Source organism: Medicago sativa, chromosome 1, assembly GCF_051527215.1.
Source record: "Medicago sativa cultivar Bolivia chromosome 1, Bolivia_mono, whole genome shotgun sequence".
Taxonomy (NCBI): Eukaryota; Viridiplantae; Streptophyta; class Magnoliopsida; order Fabales; family Fabaceae; genus Medicago; species Medicago sativa.
This window is the reverse complement of record NC_140749.1, coordinates 8,443,821-8,463,850: the sequence shown is the minus strand read 5'-3', so window position 1 is coordinate 8,463,850 and position 20,030 is coordinate 8,443,821. Positions and strand designations below refer to the sequence as shown.

The window sequence follows — 20,030 nt, the reverse complement described above, 5'->3', positions numbered from 1 at the left end:
AAACTTACAAGGTCGCAATTTTGTAGGGACCAAAAACATAATTAACCCTAGTATTAATAAGTCTTTTCATTTTCTTCTTTGTTTAAAGTATCATTGACGTTGTTCTGGTTGGTTCGGAAATCTTGAAAGAAGCTGAGAAGATACAAAACTGGTTTAATCCAAACAATGAAGGCAACTGGTAATGTTGGTTTAATTACGAAAATTTATCTTGTCAACAATAGGCAATTGATCCATGTTGATGGTGGTGTTAGTTTTGATTACTAATAAGAATATGTCACGTTAATATTGGCCAATTGAAGCCTTCTGCTATATTAATTATTAATTAATCTTTACAATATTAATATTTAAGAATGATTTAACAACAATCAAAGAGTACGAAAAATACAAGATGCCAAAAATACCCCCCAATTGGCCCTAATAAAATACATTTTTCTCGTCCATGCTGCTCAACTTATTCAATTGTTCAATCATATCGTATTTTCTAATGGCTTTCTCAAGTCAAGGTACTTCTTTGATGCTGCTATCTCATGCCAAACACAATGAACTGTGAAGCAAAAGAAGAAAATAGCAACAAATGCTTAGGAAGGAACATCTAGAAAAGCTTAAGTCAATTGTTAGGAATAAAAATGAATTTAATGAAAAATTGTCCACTAACTTGGCTAGGACCGTAAAGCTTCTGCTATGATGAAGATGCATGAATATAATCAATAACTTTCTTAAAACGCAAGAAATACAAATATACCCCTAAACAATCAATTGATCAAATTTGAACCCATGAGTGTCAGATTACAAATTTTCAGCACCTGCACTGCAGTATCAGACAGGGATAACTGTAAAAACTTATTCTCATCATCCACGGCAAAGTTTGATTCAAACAGATACTATGCTGTTGAAAATGAATACAGATACAGAAATCACACACACTTAAATATAAAAACAAAATACTATGTTGAAAATGAATTTAATTAGCCTCAGACCGTCCTAGTTCAAAATTTTCAACAAATGCAAGAAAAACTTGGATTTCAGAACCATATATATAGTTTCAATCACAAGCTACATTGATGAAAAAAATAACAAAACAAATAAAAGATATCAACAGTTGAAGAAAAAACAAAGGAGGCATCAAATCTTCCTATTCAAATAAAATATTCATAGAACTCAAATCAGTGTTTGAGGTCTCACTGATTTAAAACATTCATCATTTGGTCAATTAGACTGAAAACATATTGACAAATGATTAAATGAAATAATTATAAACAAGCGATAATACTGCTCATATGTCCAGACCGAAATAATGCAACATAATCATAGCAGAACTAACACAACTTCAAGTGAACATTCCAAAATAAAACAAGATAGTATCATTTAAAATTAAAACTTTATGCTATTGATTGAATTTGAATCTCAGAGACATTCCATAGTTGGAAGTGGCAGACAATCAACAAGGCATCATTTCAGTCCGCCCGTCTGCTTTTCTACATCATAGATCAATCAATTACAAAAAAATATCATATCAAATTAAATTTTACATATCAATCAGACAAGTAATACAAATATTAAAAATAAAAAACTGAAATCAAATTAATAAAGCTAATACATGGAAGGCAGATAATAAGCGGAGTTTTTTATCATCACAGAATAATATGTCTAGAAGGAGAAATTTTTAACATCATTTGCCAACCCTTATAAAAACCAACAAGATTAACAAAAACAGAACAAAAAATAATAAAATTGAGGAAAATGTAAATGGCATCAGTTAGTCAGAGGTTTTTGTCAACACTTTTATTCAGTATATCAATAAGTGTTAAAATTAATCGTCATTTGCCATATGCTTTCCTCATTGAAAAAAAAAAAAAATCATTGATCATTGAAAAAAAGTATTGAACAAATCCATTTGACCCATTGCAATTCTTTTTGCAATCCTTTAATCCACAAGTGTTGTTTCATAATATTCTATACGTGTACTGGGTGTATATGATTCACATTCTGTCATTTTATCACAGGCAAAGAAACAACCAAAAGAAAGAGTGAACTATCTCCAAAATAGATGAAAACATCGTCACAGTTCATTACTCTATTTGTCCCCAAGGATCTAAATGAATCGTTCCATTTCCATTGAAAACATATCCACGATCCCAAAATGCTAATAAAACATCTTCAAAACCATGCATTTCCTACAAATGATGGTGCAAAAAGGAACATAAGAGAATATTCCAAACTCCAATCACATTTTCAAAAAAGCACAACCCTAACTAATTCCAACTAATAACAACCCTTCCATGTGGAAACAATGTTCCTGAACTTCTATTTTTTAAGGTCACGCATATCAAATTCCCCTATATCTTAGTGGAAACAGCCCAATGCTCTATTAAACCAAACAGAAAAGATCAAAACTAGTATTCCAATTTAGCATTTTCAAACAAAACCAGTTTAATATGTAATTAAAGGTTATTATCAAACAGGTTATGAACCGAACTGGTTGAGTCAACTAAGAGAACCAGCTTAGTTGCAAACTGCTTTGACTAATTCAGAACCATTTTAACTAATTCCAAACCAGCTTTTGACCTGAAGCAATTTCTAAAACAGTTGTGTTAGAGCTGGTACAATTAAAATGCCACATTCCATCAAACTAAGAAGGCATATGAAAACAGCAACTAAGAGCCTATAAATCCTGATTGTAAAAGAAATATCTAACTAAACACAGATATGATTGAAGTGAAAATATAGAGATGTAGGAATAATCCAAACTCCGAGCACATTTCAATCAGCACAAGAAGCCTAACTAATTCCTATAAATATTTATTTAGAGCATTATCAAAAAAAGAACTCCTCAAAGCTTATGAATAAAGCCATGGGAAGACATTAATGCTCATATGTCAAAATAATGTTTCTTCAACAAATGTCATAACTCATAACATCACATCTTTATGAAATGAAAACCCTATTTTTATATAAAAATAATCTCACATTTCAATCATGTATTTTAAGGGGCTAATATGATATCAATAACACTGATTGAAATTGAACCATAAACAATAAGTGTAATGTCACAAAACCATAATTTATATGAAACTCACGTATCAATAAATGTGGAAGATTCACAACCATTGAACAGAATCATGTATGCCTCAGTGAAATCCATTGAAGTCATATGAATGAAGCTTCACCAAGTAGGTTCTCCCTGAAAACAGGGGCTTGGCTCCACAACACCTCAAACAAGTTGGATTATATCATCATAGGCAACAAATGTTAATAATCATGTTAATTGAAATTAGACATTATACTAAAATAATAATTTAATTAAATATTGAAGAGTCTTATAGAAAAAAGGCTCAGAACATTTCAACAGCTCTAACAATCACGATTTTTCAGAAGCAGAACTGGCATTAAGCTGATTATTCATCTTCACAGCCAATGAAGCATAATTCATATAAATAATTCAAAAATAATCATTATAAAAAATTTAAAAAGAATTTATTAAATATCAAGATCTGGCTTGAATTTCTTTATATGAGAAAGATCTAAACGATGTAGCCATTACTTTGACACAGATCAATCGTGAAATTATCGAGATGAACTGCAACACGAATGGCATCGATTTAGCACGTGCAATGGGGCTTTCACTTCCTTCAAATTTCAGAGAAGCCCGGGGTTGCAACGTGCGTTTAATTTGAGGAAGAAAAAAAAAATGACTGAAATTAAAATATCTATGCTAATTAAAGTACAGGGAATGGTTCGGTGCCAAACAACTTCTTTTTTAGTTGAAGACAACACAAAAATCATCTCAATTTGAATCGCTGCCGCAAAACCCTAATCTAGCTATGTTGAAAGAGATAGAAGGCAGGGTATATTATATAGGCACAAACTAAACCCTGAAAACAGTTTAGGGTTGTGATCGGGCTTTTGTTGATGGGTTACCCGATCCAGTTGGATTGGGCTTAACTTATATGGTCAGGTTTTAGGAGTACTGCTCTTTACCCAAACGATTTTGCTAATTCCCAAATGAAGAGACTAATATACCCCTACACATGTTTATTCACACTAGTGCAAATGTGAACGTAAGTTAACACACGTTGCGTGAGTTAACATGCGCTAGTGTTAATTGCAGCGTGAGTTAACTCACGTTGCCAATTGCACTAGCGTGAGTTAACTCACGTTCATAGCAAACAGCAGAAACTGCATTAAATGCAGTGCAGTACTGAACAAGTAATTGGAAAGTCAAAAATGACCCGTAATCACGCCACATTCATAACTTAATCGAATTATGCCAGTTTTACAACATTATCAGATAATATGATATAATAGATCCAAATTACACAAAATCATCGTTTTTCTCACAATCACGTAATCACCAATAAACGATCCAAACGGTCTAAATTACACAAATTCGCCGGTAATGACTCGTAACCACTTAAACACACTTATTGACATGTAAACGATCCAAATTACACCAATTTGTCCATAAATTTCTAAAATTACATAATCTCACATAAACTGTCAAAATTACCGAAATTCATCGTTAAATTACTTGAAACACAAATTCATTAAAATTCAACAATACGGACACAAATTCGGAAAATATTACACTGTTACACTTAAATAATTACTACACTTCAACGGATCGGACAAAAAGATACAAAGTGTTATTCTCAACCATTAACCTAAACATGTAATCAATGTCGCTATCATCTTTGAGAAGTTGTGAATAATACACGGTCTTCCAAAAGTCCTCTTTTTATTCTCCCCCAAGTCCACGCCTGACACATTTACTATCACATCACGTGTTCTATGATTTGAACCAATATGGATAAAGAAGTCGTCAAGTAATGTCTTCAACTCGTCCAACGTGTCGGTTGGGTTTACAGTCAACCAAGCCCTCGTTTTCACATCTACATAACGAACTTCAAGTTTAACTCGATCTTGTGCATCTTCAAACATGTTTCACTTCACAAAAATATAATGAAAAACAAATATGAGATAAATGAGATAAAATAAATAGCTAAATAATTAGTGACAAAGTAATGCGAGCAATAATTGGTGTGACATAACCGGCCACCAAGAAAATAATTCATTTCATATATTTATATAATATATAATATTAGTTACATATTGACCATAAATATTCAAATTACACAATCGGCCACCAAAAAATATGTCGAGGTGTAATACCACCAAAAAATAGGACGAACACCAACCGACCCAAAAGTGTCATAACCTATCTAAGTAAACTAGTGATAGTGCATAATATTCGTCTTCATCCATGACTTCAAAATCTTGCTTTGGTTTTTTCGGAGTTGGAGTGTCACAAGTAATAGGATTGTGCTCATTTGTTGGTTTCTTTGGCGGCTTCGACTCCTTAGACATGAGATCATCGAAGGCGGCTTGTCTATCCATAAACTCAAAATGCCATTTCTCCGCCTCACCAATCTTGTGAGTCATCCACTCCTTACAAGGAGGTGGTAGCGGACAATCTTCTTTCAACTTCACATGAAGAAAGTGGTCTGGAATTAAGCAAAGGCGCATTATGTTGGAATGTGGCATAAGTGGTGGAGCACTCCGGATTGGAAAATATGTCTCACATGAACCACCTATTTCAGGGAAAGTCAATAGAACAACCGCTCTATTGTAGCAAGTAGCAATAATGTGACCCATATCCGGAGTGGTCAACCACTTCTCTACCGGCGCAATACCACTTTTACTTGTTAGAGGGTGTAAACCATCCAAGATAAGTTTATAACGCCTCTCGGTGCCATATATCGGAAAGTAGTCACTCTTATGATTTTTCAACTCATTAATAAGTGCATGATGAACCAAAACATGATCTTCCTCATTTAATCCCATGTGCCTAGCTATGACCCGGAAACCACAGTTACCATCCCCTCTAACATTCACAATGTCTTCAATGTAAGGTCTCATCAGATTTGGAATTTGTGAAATGTATGGTATTTGCAAATAAGGTTTTGGTTTTGAAGTAGGAGTCGAAGCTTGTGACTAGGAGCAAGTGCCAAGACATGAACCTTTACTCTTTGGAAAATTACTCTTGCCATGTGAGCATTGACTATCGGGATTTTAAGGATCAATAGTCTCCCACCTAGAGGGGATTCGACCCGAGGACTTCGTTTTCGGTGTAGACTTCACCCTTTTAGGTGCTCCCTTGGTGGCCACTTTTCTCGGAGGTGGCTTCAATATTGTGTCCTCCGAAAATCCTAGGTCACGCAACTTTTCTTTGATGAAGAGTTTCATCTTGTAAGGGGCCCTCTTAAGACGTTCTTGAATGGTGTCCCATTCCTCCATAACGGAAAAATTGGCATCAACCTCTTCTCCAATTACACTTAACTTTCGCCAATGAGGGTGTATTTCATCCAAAAGAATAGGCAATTTTTTCTTTCTCTTCTCAACAAGAATACAAGCACAAGGCAACCCGAACGTTGTCATTTGCACACAACCACAATCTTCTTTAGCAAAGCCGAATCTCCTAGAGCGTTCAAATTCTTCACAGATGAAACCCAAAGCAGCCTTAGAGACATACCCCTCCAACTCTGAGAATAATTTGTTTTTTCTGTATTTGTGTACCATGACGGTTATGCTCCTCCCAAAACTCCCTTGTATCTCATCGAATTGGTTTTTCAACATTTTGTCAATTTCATCCCAACATGATGCCAAATCTCCCACACTACTCCTCAAGTATCTTTTCAATTGTGCATGAGCCGATTCAACAATGTTGGTGGTTCTACACCCTAGATGCAAGTATTTTTTTATCCATGCCCTCACAAAATGCTTCTTAAGGGACAAAACGGTTTCCTCAACATATTTAACAAACAATGGAAATGGTATGCATACCTCATCTTTGAATGTCAACCATGCAATTGCAAATGAATCCTCCGTAGGAGGGTTAACCACATCTCTTCAAGCCCTCACTATTTTCTTAACAAGTGATGACATCTTGTCATTACGTAATTTCTTATGTATTTTGATAACAAAAAGGAGTTCACAAGAAGACTTATGCAGCAAAAAGAGCAGAAAAACTGAAGAAAATGCAAAGAAAGGAAACGTGTCACGATTTGGTGCAAACGTGACACAATTTGGGAAGCATCAGAAGCATTGATTCGACATTATGGAAACGTGTCACGATTGGTAAAACGTGACACGATTTGGTGAAACCCTAATTCAGTTTCTTGCTCCATAAGGTAAAAACGTGTCACGATTCACTTAAAACGTGACACGATTTGGGCGATATTCTGTGCCTATTTAAGCTGAAGTCTATTCCAAAAACCAGGGTTACGAATTAAGGAGAGCAAAGTGCGATTTTGAGACTACAAGACGACCAAGGAGGACGATTTCTTCATCCTTCCACCACTTTGTGTATGTTTTAATCCCTCTAATGATTATGTTATTTGTAATCACTATTATGAGTAGCTAAATCCATTAGAGGTTAGGTCTGAGATGATTCTTTGTAACCCTAATTGATACATGATGTTGTGAAACTCTATTTATTGTGAATGATTATTTAGTCTTTATTCAATTCAATTGTTCTTAATGCTTTTTATATCCTGATCAAATATAAACATGATTTAGTGAGAATGAATGACTACTGACCATAGCTTTCTACTTAGACTTAATTGAATTGTTCTAATAAACATGGTTAGTCTAGGAATGGATAATCGTTTATTAGTGATATTAGGTTAACGTACTTTAAACCTTCAAAGATTATTAGACCACCTAAGGGATTACGGGTTGTAGTTTGAGAAGAGGGTCCTAACTCAAGGGATTGATTAGGACTATTTTGTTAACTATCGTGGGACTAGAAAATCATTCATACGAATAGGTGCAACATACCAATTAGCGAAACATTGATGATTCGAAAAACCTAAACTCATCTCTCTCTTATTCTTAAAAACCAATTTTATTTTCAGCAATTACTTTTATGCAATCAAACCAATCTACTGCCTAGCGGCGAAACAAAACAACCTTTATACATCCTAAAGTACAACGTAATTGAGTTATTGAGATCAAAACAGTCCTCGTGGGATCGATATTTTTACTACTTCGATAGTATTTGGTGCACTTGTCAAACGCCTATCAACAAGCTCACAATGTTTTGTCATCATCCGCTTCCTTCGCATCTTTGCCAACAACTTTTGCTTTTGAAGGCTTGGCATTGACTCTACAATCCGTGATGCACCTAGATTCGACATTCTTCTCGATATGAAAATAGCAAAGTACATGGTCTGTTTTAGGGAGAACTTCGGCAACGACTTTCATCAAAGCAGGGTCCCTATCGGTGACAATCACCTTAGGCATGTTGCGTAAAGACCAACCAACATCTCAAGTATCCAAATGAAAATATTCTCTTTTTCAAAGGAAAGAAAGGCAAATGCAACCGGATAGGTCATTTTGGTAGAGGTGACACCATCAATCTCAAACAACGGCATTCGGTAGGTGTAACGCCCGTCATAATTATTTAATTATTTTAATGAGTTTTAGCATATATTTATATGAATTATGTGATTTATGAGAGAATATATGATTTTTGTGAAGTTATAATGATAGTGCGACTTATTTTATTATTAAATAAAATAAGATTTGAAAATAAAATAATTATTGAGATGTGGGGATGTTTTATAAAGTTAGAGAGTTTAGTGGTCTAAGAGGAAATAGAAAAGAATAGAAGAGATATAAATAAGAGAAGTTAGGTAGAAAGACATAGTACGTACGTTTTTTGTGAAAAAGGGAGAAAAAGTCAGAGAGGATGAGAAGACCTGGAGAGTGCCGATTTCATCTGTTATAAGGTAAGGGTGAGACTAACTTTCAATATTATTAAGTCTATGATTCTGAAAAATAGATTTAGCATGATGTAGGTAGAGTTTTATGAGAATTGAGAATTAGGGTTAGAGGCCGATTTGATGATTGAACGATGAAAACTAGTTGAATTGATGAATTGTGTACAAACCTTAGATAATCCATAGGGTGATTATTATAAGTTGTTTTGAGGTTAGAACCATGAGAATAGGTGAAAATTTGATGAAAACTGAATTCTGGCCGAGCTGACCTTCATTGCTCGCAATGGCGAGTAGCTTAGCTCACCTCGCAAGCTATGAACTTCAGCGCTCGCCTCGCGAGTAAATCAACTCGCAACGGCGAGTAACCCAGTGAGAAAATCATGATTTTGTAATTGATGTTTTAGGCCAAGTTTTATATGGTTTTGAGTGCCTTAATAGTTATAAGAATGATTAGGCAAGTTTTGGGGTCAAGATTGGACCCAGGGAAATTAAAAATGGGATTTTTGGGTGAAAAATGTCAAGAACCCGAGAGCATCCAAACTTCAGCTCGCCTCGCGAGCAGACCAACTCGCAACTGCGAGTAGCCCAGAAACATGAACTCGCAATGGTGAGTAGAAGAGCTCGCCTCGCGAGCAACTAAAAGGCAGATAACCTTGTTAAGTTTTGCGATCCTTTTTGCACGTGTAGTTATGAGTTGATCCTAGAGGTAAAAATGAAGTTGTTTAGAATGATTAAAGCTGTCCAGAATCTGAAATAGATGACTAAGATTATTAATGAAGAGATATTGCTATTATACACTATACGTGTTATTTATGATGCTTATGTTAATGCGAATCCATTCTTTAATGATGATATGATATACAAGCACTGTTGTATGCTGCGTTTGTTGTTGTTTGCTGCTGTTGACCATTTAATGTCACAGAGTTGTATAAGTCGGTCTAAGTTGTAAAGATTTGAGAAGTTGTCCATAATAATGGAAATATAAGAGATGTCCATGAAGTTGTCTAAGTTGTAGGAAGTTGAGTCCATTGCATACTCATTAAAGATGGGGGCTTGATGCCCTGGAGCTTTTGCTCAACTACGTTGGGGGCTTGATGCCCTGGAGCTTTTGCTCACTTTTGTTGGGGGCTTGATGCCCTAAAGAGCCCATTTACACTCATATATGTTTGGGGCTTGATGCCCTGAATGGTACCACATGCATTTGCATATCAAGAGGTTTTAAGATGATTTAAGATGTTAAGAGTTGCATTGTCAAGTCGAGGCGCATTGTCGAGTCAAGTTATGAAGTTGAATTTTTACAGTGAAATATGATTTTGATGATGATGTTTAATTATGAATTGATTATGATTTGATATGATGCTAAGTGATAAAGGTTTGATAGGTTAATGATGTTTAATGTTGTTAAATGTATTTTGATGAATTATATGCTTAATATGTTGTTTGTGAAATCTCACCCCTTCTGCTTGAAAATGTTGCCCTTCATATGGGTAACTTGCAGGTAATAAAGATTAGAGGCGGTCGTGAGTGGACTCCTCACATTGTGTCTAGGTGCTCTGATACGTAACGGGATGGGACTTTGACTTTACTTCTATTCCTTACGTATTATCTATGGATTTTTATGATTAAATGTTGAACCAGACTTATGAGATTTTATGATGAGGCATGCGTGCCAAAGACTTTTATTGATGTTGAACTAATTCCGCTGCGAAGTTTTGAAACAATTATGTTGAATGATTTTTGAAGGTTAAGTTGTTATTTATTTAATTTATGAATTTTTAAGAAGTGTAGCATTCCGTTTAAAGTTGATAAACTCTGATTTTTAATTGAGAAATTTTTATGTTGGGCAAACGGGGTGTTACGGTAGGCATTGGTTTTGTAAGTGGAGTCCATGACCAAAACGGTGGGAAAAGTGTTAAGCATATCAATTGAATCCGGATGAGCAAAGAATAAGTCTTCAAGAGTGGTTTCCTCGCTATTTGCTCTTGTGAAATAGACATAGTGATGCTTCTCAAACTTTTTAATCAAGTATTGCAACTCTGTCTTGTCCTCTCTTTGCCCCTTGCGCCATCTAGTTCGCACATTATACACTTGCTTGATTAGTGTCACACTTTCTTTGTTTTTTTCCTTCAAATCAGTGAGAATATTCCTAGGCGCAACCAAGCTCTTTGTCATGTCGATAACTCTTTGCTTCTCCTCCGCTTTTAGTCGACCCGCAAGAAGGTGACCGGATAACTTTGGCGCCAAGTCATGGTTGTGAATTCCACAAAGCATTGCAATCCACCAATCTTGTGTTTTTTTTTCAAAGAAGCATTTCAACCTAAACGGACAATTACATTTCCTTGAGCCCGTGCTTTCAAGCTTCGGTTTCTTCCTCGTCTTAGGCGGCTTGTATTCACCACTCCTTTCACATTGCATCGTCATGTATAGCGTTATTGTCCTAGATTTATCTATAGAAATAGTAAATCCGGCCCTAGCCGCTTGTCGACGAACCCAACCAAGTAATTCTTCTCGATCTTTCCATCTTTCATTTGTTGTAAAAAATGACCCGGTGTTTACTTGAATAACACGAACACCGGTAGGTACCGGTTTAGGTTTTTATTCAAAGTTACCGGTAGGTACCGGTTTTGCTTGGTTGTGAACAATGTGAGCTTGAAAAGGAATTTTCACTTTAAACTTCACATCATTGCTTGGTTTGACATCGCCGGATGCTACGCCGGAACCTACGCCTACGCCGGAAGCTTTGCTTTTGCCCGGTTTCGGTTCAACGGCATCCTCCGCCACATTTTCAACCATGTCACTCAATGTCTACTCAATAAAAAAATAACAAAGAAAAAGTAAATAAATAACTTGTGCTGCAAGCAAAGCAAGTAAAAAAAGTGGCGCAAAAATTCAAAATTTGGGCAACACAGTAGCGTGAGTTAACTCACGCTAGTGTTATCTTCCTGCACAAGTTAACTCACACAGCACTTACAAATAGCGTGAGTTAACTCACGCTCAACCCTATCGCCTACTGGAAAAAAAAATGACGTAAGTTGCAGAAAAACCAGGAAAAAAGGATGAGTTTTGACGGTACATTACCTGTTCTTTGATGCTTGATGAATGTAGAAACTTGCTTCCTGACGATTTGCAATGATTTGGAACGAAGATTTTGACCCAAAAATTCGCACTTTTTGGGTTTTTGGAGGTGGAGGGAAAGAAAAAATGGAGCTGTGTGGTTGTCTGCTGGGTTTTGATCGAAAATAGTACCCTGCGTGACTTAACTCACGCAGCATGAGTTAACTCACGCTACGTAAGTTAAGTCACGTAAGGGCAAAACCATCTTTTCATTTGGGAATGAGCGAAACTGTTTGGGTAAAGAGCAGGACTCAGGTTTTAGAACTAATTGGTCAGTTGCTCTTTTGACCCCACAAATGCACAAATTGCTATAGATAATTTTTTAACGACATTTTTTTTTGTTTTTTAAAGATTTCAGAAGGTGACTTCCAAAATTGTTTTTTTAGGATGAAGAGTAACTAGTGGAGCCAAAGTAACATCTATTATTGTCCGTGTGAGTTTAGCTCAGTTGGCATGTAAATTACATGATATATGTAGAGTCTGGGGTTCGAACCTCGGACACTACCACAACAAAAAGTAACATCTGTCATTAATCTTAGATACGTCAATCAACTTTTCACAAGACCCTTTATCAGTTTTAGGGTCTGTTTGGTTCCATTGAAAGACAAAAGAAAGAAAGGATAGGGAAAGAAATTGAGTGAATACAGTGACTTTCCACCCTTTGGTAGCACTTCCAAAAGAAGAGGAAAGAAAGTTTTGAAGTGGGACCCACGCTCAAAACCTTTCAACATGGAAAAGGCACCAATTTCATGAGAGAAAGTCCAAAATAGCCTTGTTGTAATATATTAATAACATAGTGCCATTTTTTTTACAAGCATACTAGGCACTTATGATTCACCGAAAAAAAATACTAGGCATTTATGATTTTGACACATACTCTCAGCGTAAGAAAAAAATTAAAAATTGTTATATCTAAATTAAAATATATTTAAATGTGTAATTTAAAATGATATGTAGCTAAAACTTTTCAAGGAAGTAATTGTCCTTTTACAAATATACACATTATTTTTTCCTTCCACTTTCTATTCACTCTCTCTTATACCAAGCAACTAAAAAGATCTTCTCACTTTCTACTATCATTATTTCCTTATACTTTCATTTCATTCACTTTCTTTCCTTAAATTTTCTTCCGCAAACCAAACATACCCTTAGTGTATGTCCGTTCAAGTCCCAGCTTCTTCATTTTAATTCTTTTAATTCTTTATATTAAATATTAAGGTTTAAAAATCAAATGCGGTGGATAGTGAGGCTGGGGATGTGTAGGATATTACATTTTAATTCTTTTAGTATATTATATTAATGTTTATTCTAAATGTTCCGTCGCCGATAAAAGGGTTATGTGGGATAAGTTGGTGTGTCTTAAGACCTCTCTTGGGGGTGATGTGTGGTGCGTGGCTGGGGATTTTAACTCGGTGTTGCATGAGTCTGAAAGAAGAGGCATTCCTTTTGGGAGTGGTAGCCCTTTGGCCGCGGAGATACGTGACTTCTCACTTTTTGTGCACCGTATGGATCTTCTTGACTTTCCCCTTCTTGGTAGGTTGTTTACTAGGCTCCAACCAAATGGGGGTGCGATGAGTAGGTTGGATCGCTTCTTTCTTTCTGGGGGTTGGTGGGACCTTTGGGGTGATTCTACTCAGTGGGCTCTCCCTAGAGATGTTTCAGATCATACCCCTATCGTGCTGAGGTACTCTTCTCAAAGCTGGGATCCAAAACCTTTCAGGTTTAACAATTTTTGGCTTGCGCATCGGGATCTTGATGATGTTGTGAATCAAAGTTGGACCCGCTCGAGACCTCCGGAGTGGATGGCGGTGAGGCTCTCAGCCAAGCTTAAAACCCTCAAAGGTGATTTGAAAGGGTGGCACTCCCGGGTTTTTGGTGGTTTGGAGGGTAAGATTGAAGTGCAGGTGAGTGCTCTTAAGATTCTGGACCATAAGGCGGAGGCGAGTACTTTGTCTTATCTGGAGACTAAAGCTCGCTTCAAAGGTTTTCATGATTTGTGGGCCCTTTTGAGAGTGAGAGAGTCCCGAATTTTTCAGCAGTCCAGGACTAGATGGTTGCGCGAAGGTGACGCCAACTTGGGGTACTTCCATGCTAGTTTTAAGATGAGGGGGCGAAGGAACTCTATTCTTGCTCTTAGGGTAGGGAACAGATGGGTTGAGAAGGTTCCGGAGGTTCCTGCTGAGATTGTGGCTTACTTTAAGGAGCACTTCTCCGAGTCTATGATACATCGTCCCACTCTTGATGGGGTCTCCTTACCTAGTATCTCTGTGTCCGAGGCAGGGGGTTTGATTTTGCCTTTTACTGAGGAGGAGATCACCAGGGTTATTCTTGAGTCGGATGGGAATAAGAGTCCCAGGCCGGATGATTTTAATTTCTCCTTTTATAAGAGATTTTGGGAGCTGCTGAAGGGGGAAGTTGGGGTCATGTTCCATCAATTCTTTCACTCAGGTAGCCTTCCAAGTAGTTTTTCTTCTTTCTTCTTAACGCTCATCCCCAAGGTGCCATCCCCCACTCGTATAAGGGATTTCCGTCCTATTTCTCTTCTTGGGTCCCTTTACAAGTTGGTGGTTAAGGTTTTGGCTAGTAGGTTGGCCCCTGTCATGGATAAGCTTATCTCTAAAAATCAATCGGCTTTTATTAAAGGTCGCCAACTGGTGGATGGGGTGGTTGTTGTGAATGAGGTTATTGATGGTGCTAGGAAAACCAAACATCGCCCATGTAATCAAAAGGAATACGTTTTGGGTTTACAGGGTATGGCGATCTGAAACAAGGACCTTACGCATACTACCCAAACCCTAAACTATCAGACCAATCGTAGGGGCTGTCCAAAAGGGATTTTAAACTACATTAACAACAACAACAACAACAACAACAACAACAACAACAACAACAATAATAATAATAATAATAATAATAATAATAATAAAATATGTAAATATATCATTTCTAAAATACAAATTCAAAAATTTACTCGAGATGACAACTTTTGAAAGCTTTCTATCTAAATGACGGAAAAAATGATTGCCGTGCAAATCAACAATCATATGGTTCAAGTAGATTAGAATAATTGGTATGCAAATCATACCATAACCCACTAACACACATGATTCCAACCTATGAATGAAAGTACTCAATTAACTGCTGATATAATAATAACTACTCTTATTGCTCTTCCTTTTCTTCTTCTAGGCCATCCCATTCTTGTTCCCACTTATTTCATCAGCTCTTGGGTCCATATCAGTAGCCACGTCATTATCAACCAGTAAAACCTTCTTACGCGAGATCTTGCTATGTATACTCAACCCATGAAAATCGGCAATGCTTTCCTGTGGGGTTGGATATTAATATTAAAGAATTGAAATATGCAAAAAAGATAAATTTGTGAAACTTGTATCAAAAGCAATGATAAAAACCACATTAACATAGTTAAAATTTACGAAAGAACTTGCCTTACGAACACAACAAGGGTTGATCTTCCACCACACATATTGCTTCCTTATTTCTGTTTAAATTTTTAAACAAATAAGAAGTGAAAGGGTGAGTTTCTTTTAATACGGCTGAAAGTTAAAAAAAAAAAAAAAAAAAGACGAGGCACAACAGCCATAAACAAAATAGAAAATAATAGAAATATAAAATGGGATAAGTTTCCCAAGTATGGCAACAATACCACCATAAACATAACCAACTTATGTGAAAGGGTGAGCTTGCATTGTAATAAATAGGAGAGCATAAAGAATTGTGTCTTCACATGGTTTTAAAGTCAAAATCTAAATCATAACAGATGGATGAAATGCATGTTAACCCCAAACTAATTTCACTGCAAAGAACGTATTAATACATCACAACATTGAAGTAAAACTTACTTTTTTCCTTTTGCTTCTCAGTAAGAGGCTTTCTCTTTGTGCTCCCTACTTTTTGCTTCTTAGGAACATCATTTTTTATGTTTTTTGAGTGATGCTCCTTAGCAAATTCTGATTAATGTTTTGATCAAATAAGAAACAAAAGGGTGAGATTATTTTAATACGGCTGAATGTCAAAAAAAAAAGAAAAAGATGAGGCACAGCAGCCAAAAACAAAATAGAAGACAGCATAGAAAAAAATAGAGAATGAAATGGGCTAAATTTCACTAGTATGGCAACAATAGCAAAATAAACATAACCAACTTATGTGCATATTAACACTCAATCAAGAGGTTGCATTTTCATAAAATAAGAAAGCAAAACAAATTGTAGCTTCACATGGTTTTAAAGTCGAAATCTAAATCATAACATATGAAAGAAATGCATATTACGCCAAATTAATTTAACCGCATAGAACATATTGATAAGAAGTGCAAATTACAGCATTGAGTAAAACTTCTTCAAAAAAAAAAAAAAAAAAAACAGCATTGAGTAAAACTTACTTTCTCCTTTTTTCTTCTTAGCAACTTCATTTTTGCTGTTTTTTGAGCGACGCTCGGCCAATTCTGTTTAATGTTTTGATTACATAAGAAACAAAAGGGTGAGATTATATTAATATGGCTGAAATTAAAACAAAAAATAAAAGATGCACAGCAGCCAAAAACAAAATAGAAGACAGCATAGAAAATAATAGAGAATGAAATGGGCTGAAAGTATGGCAACTTATGTGCATATTAACACTCAATCAAGAGTTTGCATTTTCATAAAATAGGAAAACAAAATGAATTGTATCTTCACATGATTTTAAAGTCAAAATCTATATAACATATGGAAGAAGTGCATGCTAGCCCAAATTAATGAAAGTTCAAAGAACTATGAAGAAAACTAAACCACCCAAAGCCCTCCCTTCCCAAAATTTTTAGTCCCCCAATTTAGGGGGATTTTGTATTATGAAGAAAACTAAACCCCCCAATGCCCTCCCTTCCCAAAGCCCTCTATTCTTTGCACTTCTTCCTTTATTTTATTAAATGGGCCTTGTTCTGACCCTTAGAGTAAAACGGGTCATTTTCTAACCTGAGCCTTGTAACTCTTCTAACTTTCTAACCCGAACCTCTGAAACAGATCATTCAACCTGCAATCTGTAACTCATCTCCAACCATAAAGGGCATTGTCATGAGTTATATTGTTACGACTGGAATCACATGATCGATTGGATGAATGTAGATCTCCAGATTTTAAGGTCTGATATACACAATTATACAAAAACATACTCATAATCGTTAAGGGTTGATTAATCTTAAAATCGTATGATTTTAAGACTGAAAACGCTATTCTGCCTACCATGCTAATATATATATTTTAAATTTTAAATAAAATACAAACATTATTTTTATCAAAGATCTATATTGAAAAATAAAATATATATGTACATCTAAATTGAGCAATTTGGTACACTGAAAAAAGGTTCTTAAACAACATTTAACAATTTTTCACCTCATGTCATACGTCCACCTACTATACGGAAAAGTTAAAAATGATGTTATCGAATTTAATGTCTTCAACCCTTTCATTAATCAACACTACTTCAACACATCTTTAAGTCCTATAGAAGTGTAAAAGTGTGTAGGAAAAAAAATTATATTGGAACACTTGCCTAACACGTGTCGTACAGGTGTCGGACTCCTGGCATGCTTAATTCTAGGCAAAGAACATATTATTACAACATTACGGCATTGAGTAAAACTTACTTTCTCCTTTTTTCATCTTAGCAATTGATGATTTTAACGTCAAATGAGGCTCCTTAGCAACTTCATTTTTGTTGTTTTTTGAGCGACGCTTCATAGCAAATTCTGTTTAATGTTTTGAAGAAATAAGAAACAGAAGGGTGAGATTAATTCAATACAGCTGAAAGTTAAAAAACAAAGACAAGGCACAGCCAAACAACCACAAACAAAACTAGAAAATAATAGAGAATGAAATTAGCATAATTTCCCTAGTCTGGCAACAATTGCAAGATAAACATAAACAACTTGTGTGCATATTAACACTCAATCAAGAGCTATCTATTTCATAATATAGGAAAGCAGAAAGAATTGTGTCATCACATGGTTTTATGAAATGGGATGAATTCCCCAAGTATGGCAACATAAGCAAGATAAACATAACCAACTTATGCGCATATTAACACTCAATCAAGAGCTTGCATTTTGTAAGCAAAAAGAATTGTTATCACATGGTTTTAAAGTCAAAATTTAAATCATAACAGATGGATGAAGTGCATGTTAACCCAAACTAATTTCATAGCAAAGAACATATTAATACAACATCACAACATTGAATAATAATAATAATAATAATAATAATAATAATAATAATAATAATTATTAGTCCTTAATAGCCCCAATTCAAAAGGATTTAATTAAATCTTACTCCCAAAAAATTTAGAACAGATTGAACTATAACCTATAATTGAAAAAGTAATGAAAATAAGTATAAAATTACATGACAAACTCAATTTCACACGATATCTGAAAAAATAAACCAATTCAAAGGTTTTAAACCCTTATACTCCAAAATATCAAAACCTATCAACTAATTAAAAAAGGCAGTGTCGGGGTGTAAAATGACATGATCACAACTAAGATTGAGAAAGGAACAAATAACATGACAAGAACTTCAATTTCACAAAATCTATATAAAAGAAACAAACAATCAGAGAAGATTCATACCTTGAACAAAGTGAAGAACGATGTGCGTGTAACAGTGAAGAACCTGAAAATGGAACAAATACAAACTCAGATTCAACAGCATGCCTAACATGAAGAACGAATGGGGAGAAAAAGAAGAGTAACACCAACCAGAAACGCAATACGAGAGAAAAATCTGAGTGAACATCGGCAACCTAGAGTATATATGAATTCTATATATATCTCGATAAATTGATGGGTTACGCGGCCCAATTCTGCTTTATTGGCGCCCATGTTTGTTTTTTGTGTTAATTAAATGAGGGAAATTGCTCTTCTCCCATCCAAAATTGCTCTCTCCCATACATACTGACGAAAATACCCCTAAGTATGAGTATTATGTTCTTTTGTTTTTGTCCATGCATGTTTTTACAACTCCTTTCTCCCCTAAATGGAAAAGGGACCAATCAAATCAGAAAATTGTTGTTGACACATTAGAGAAGGCTGGGACACACATGTAAAATACGCTTTTGCCCCCTCGATAGTTAACTGCCGAGGAATTTAAAATCCGGCTGCAGTTAACTGCCGAGGATTTCCTCGGTAGTTAACTGCCGAGGTTTTCTGATTATGTTCAACACGAACAGAAGCAGTTCCAGTTTCTTTCTTTGTCTTCAAACACATCCAAAACCACCCCAAGTGCCCTTCAATTTCGATTTTTGAGCAAAATCAAGTGCATCATCTCCATTTAATCACAAGTAAGTATCTTGACTCATTTTTAATCATAATGTTAGTTTGTGTAGGTTTTTTTTTTAAAAAAAATTGGTAGTTTGCATGTGGTTAGGGTTGATGTTGGAATTGATATTTAGATGATTGCATGTACTGTATAATTGAATGTAGGTGTTGTGAATGTTGTTTGAATGAGTTTTAAGTACAATGTGGTTTTGAATGATGCCAAATTAACACAATTTGAATATGTTTGAAACTTTGCACACAAAGTGTTTGAAAAAATGCCCAAATGAGAATTGTATTGATTTTTTAGTTAGTTATGTACTTAGAGATAAATGTAGTTGATGGAAATGATGTTTAGATTATGTTTAAGTCGAATGTGGTTTTAGAATGTGATGTCAATGGTTAGAATGTGGTTTTAGAATGTTATGTACTTAGAGATAAATGTATTGATTTTAATGATGTTTATTTGTTAAATTTTTGTGTAGATATGTCTAATCAAGAGCCACCGATTGATCCATCTAAAATGATTGGTGGTAGGCGTGCGATGACTCAAAGCCACCGGAAGGAGAGGCAAAGGGGGCACATCCCAAAGAGGGGAAGAGGTCGGAGGACGGATGGTTCAGGGACTTCTCAGGCATCTGAGGCTTCTCAGGCGCATCCTGAACAGTCGCAGGTGGTTGACCCGACCCAAGAGGTGGAGTACCTGAACTATCAGGATCACCATGATGTGACTGATGGTGGGTACGACGAGCAGCATATGCCAGAGCAGCCGCATATGCCAGGGGAGCCAGACGAGGATGACATTGCTATGGCGGCTGCCCCCG

The 20,030-nt window shown here is 35.6% G+C and overlaps 2 protein-coding genes, 1 long non-coding RNA gene, 8 other non-coding genes and 1 pseudogene across 12 annotated transcripts; all 12 read right to left on the bottom strand.

Moving 5' to 3' along the window:
- Positions 1-274: 274 nt before the first annotated feature.
- Positions 275-3,826, bottom strand: LOC146952323 (uncharacterized). The gene is made up of 2 exons (XR_015005806.1): positions 3,078-3,826; positions 275-2,174 (listed from the first exon to the last, which is right to left on the bottom strand). It is a non-coding gene; the product is annotated as an uncharacterized LOC146952323 (long non-coding RNA).
- On the bottom strand, positions 775-861 carry LOC146952331 (small nucleolar RNA R38). The gene has a single exon (XR_015025284.1). It is a non-coding gene; the product is annotated as a small nucleolar RNA R38 (small nucleolar RNA).
- On the bottom strand, positions 969-1,054 carry LOC146952330 (small nucleolar RNA snoR20a). The gene has a single exon (XR_015025078.1). It is a non-coding gene; the product is annotated as a small nucleolar RNA snoR20a (small nucleolar RNA).
- Positions 1,120-1,195, bottom strand: LOC146952329 (small nucleolar RNA snoR64a). Its single transcript, XR_015025101.1, has one exon. It is a non-coding gene; the product is annotated as a small nucleolar RNA snoR64a (small nucleolar RNA).
- LOC146952328 (small nucleolar RNA R16) lies at positions 1,601-1,681 on the bottom strand. The gene has a single exon (XR_015025293.1). It is a non-coding gene; the product is annotated as a small nucleolar RNA R16 (small nucleolar RNA).
- Positions 1,746-1,829, bottom strand: LOC146952327 (small nucleolar RNA R16). Its single transcript, XR_015025295.1, has one exon. It is a non-coding gene; the product is annotated as a small nucleolar RNA R16 (small nucleolar RNA).
- Positions 3,126-3,241, bottom strand: LOC146952326 (small nucleolar RNA Z278). The gene has a single exon (XR_015025274.1). It is a non-coding gene; the product is annotated as a small nucleolar RNA Z278 (small nucleolar RNA).
- On the bottom strand, positions 3,326-3,417 carry LOC146952325 (small nucleolar RNA Z223). Its single transcript, XR_015025103.1, has one exon. It is a non-coding gene; the product is annotated as a small nucleolar RNA Z223 (small nucleolar RNA).
- On the bottom strand, positions 3,527-3,665 carry LOC146952324 (small nucleolar RNA snoR134). The gene has a single exon (XR_015025315.1). It is a non-coding gene; the product is annotated as a small nucleolar RNA snoR134 (small nucleolar RNA).
- A 1,382-nt stretch (positions 3,827-5,208) lies between the features above and the next one.
- LOC146952322 (uncharacterized) lies at positions 5,209-5,916 on the bottom strand. The gene has a single exon (XM_085738444.1). It carries the CDS (start codon positions 5,914-5,916, stop codon positions 5,209-5,211), a length of 708 nt encoding a protein of 235 aa, XP_085594570.1.
- Positions 5,917-10,860: 4,944 nt separating this feature from the next.
- LOC146952321 (uncharacterized) lies at positions 10,861-11,573 on the bottom strand (annotated as a pseudogene).
- Positions 11,574-14,900: 3,327 nt separating this feature from the next.
- Positions 14,901-18,789, bottom strand: LOC146952320 (uncharacterized). 2 transcript variants are annotated; one of them, XM_085700914.1, is made up of 7 exons: positions 18,652-18,764; positions 18,523-18,565; positions 17,542-17,643; positions 16,297-16,359; positions 15,758-15,865; positions 15,344-15,396; positions 14,901-15,220 (listed from the first exon to the last, which is right to left on the bottom strand). In XM_085700914.1, the coding sequence occupies exons 3-7, from the start codon at positions 17,633-17,635 to the stop codon at positions 15,080-15,082; spliced, it is 459 nt and encodes a 152-aa protein (XP_085557040.1). In that variant the 5' UTR covers positions 17,636-17,643; positions 18,523-18,565; positions 18,652-18,764; the 3' UTR covers positions 14,901-15,079. The 2 variants fall into 2 exon arrangements, with proteins under 2 accessions (XP_085557040.1, XP_085557046.1); XM_085700920.1 differs by lacking the exon at positions 16,297-16,359 and having other exon boundaries at positions 18,652-18,789.
- Between the last annotated feature and the right edge of the window lie 1,241 nt (positions 18,790-20,030).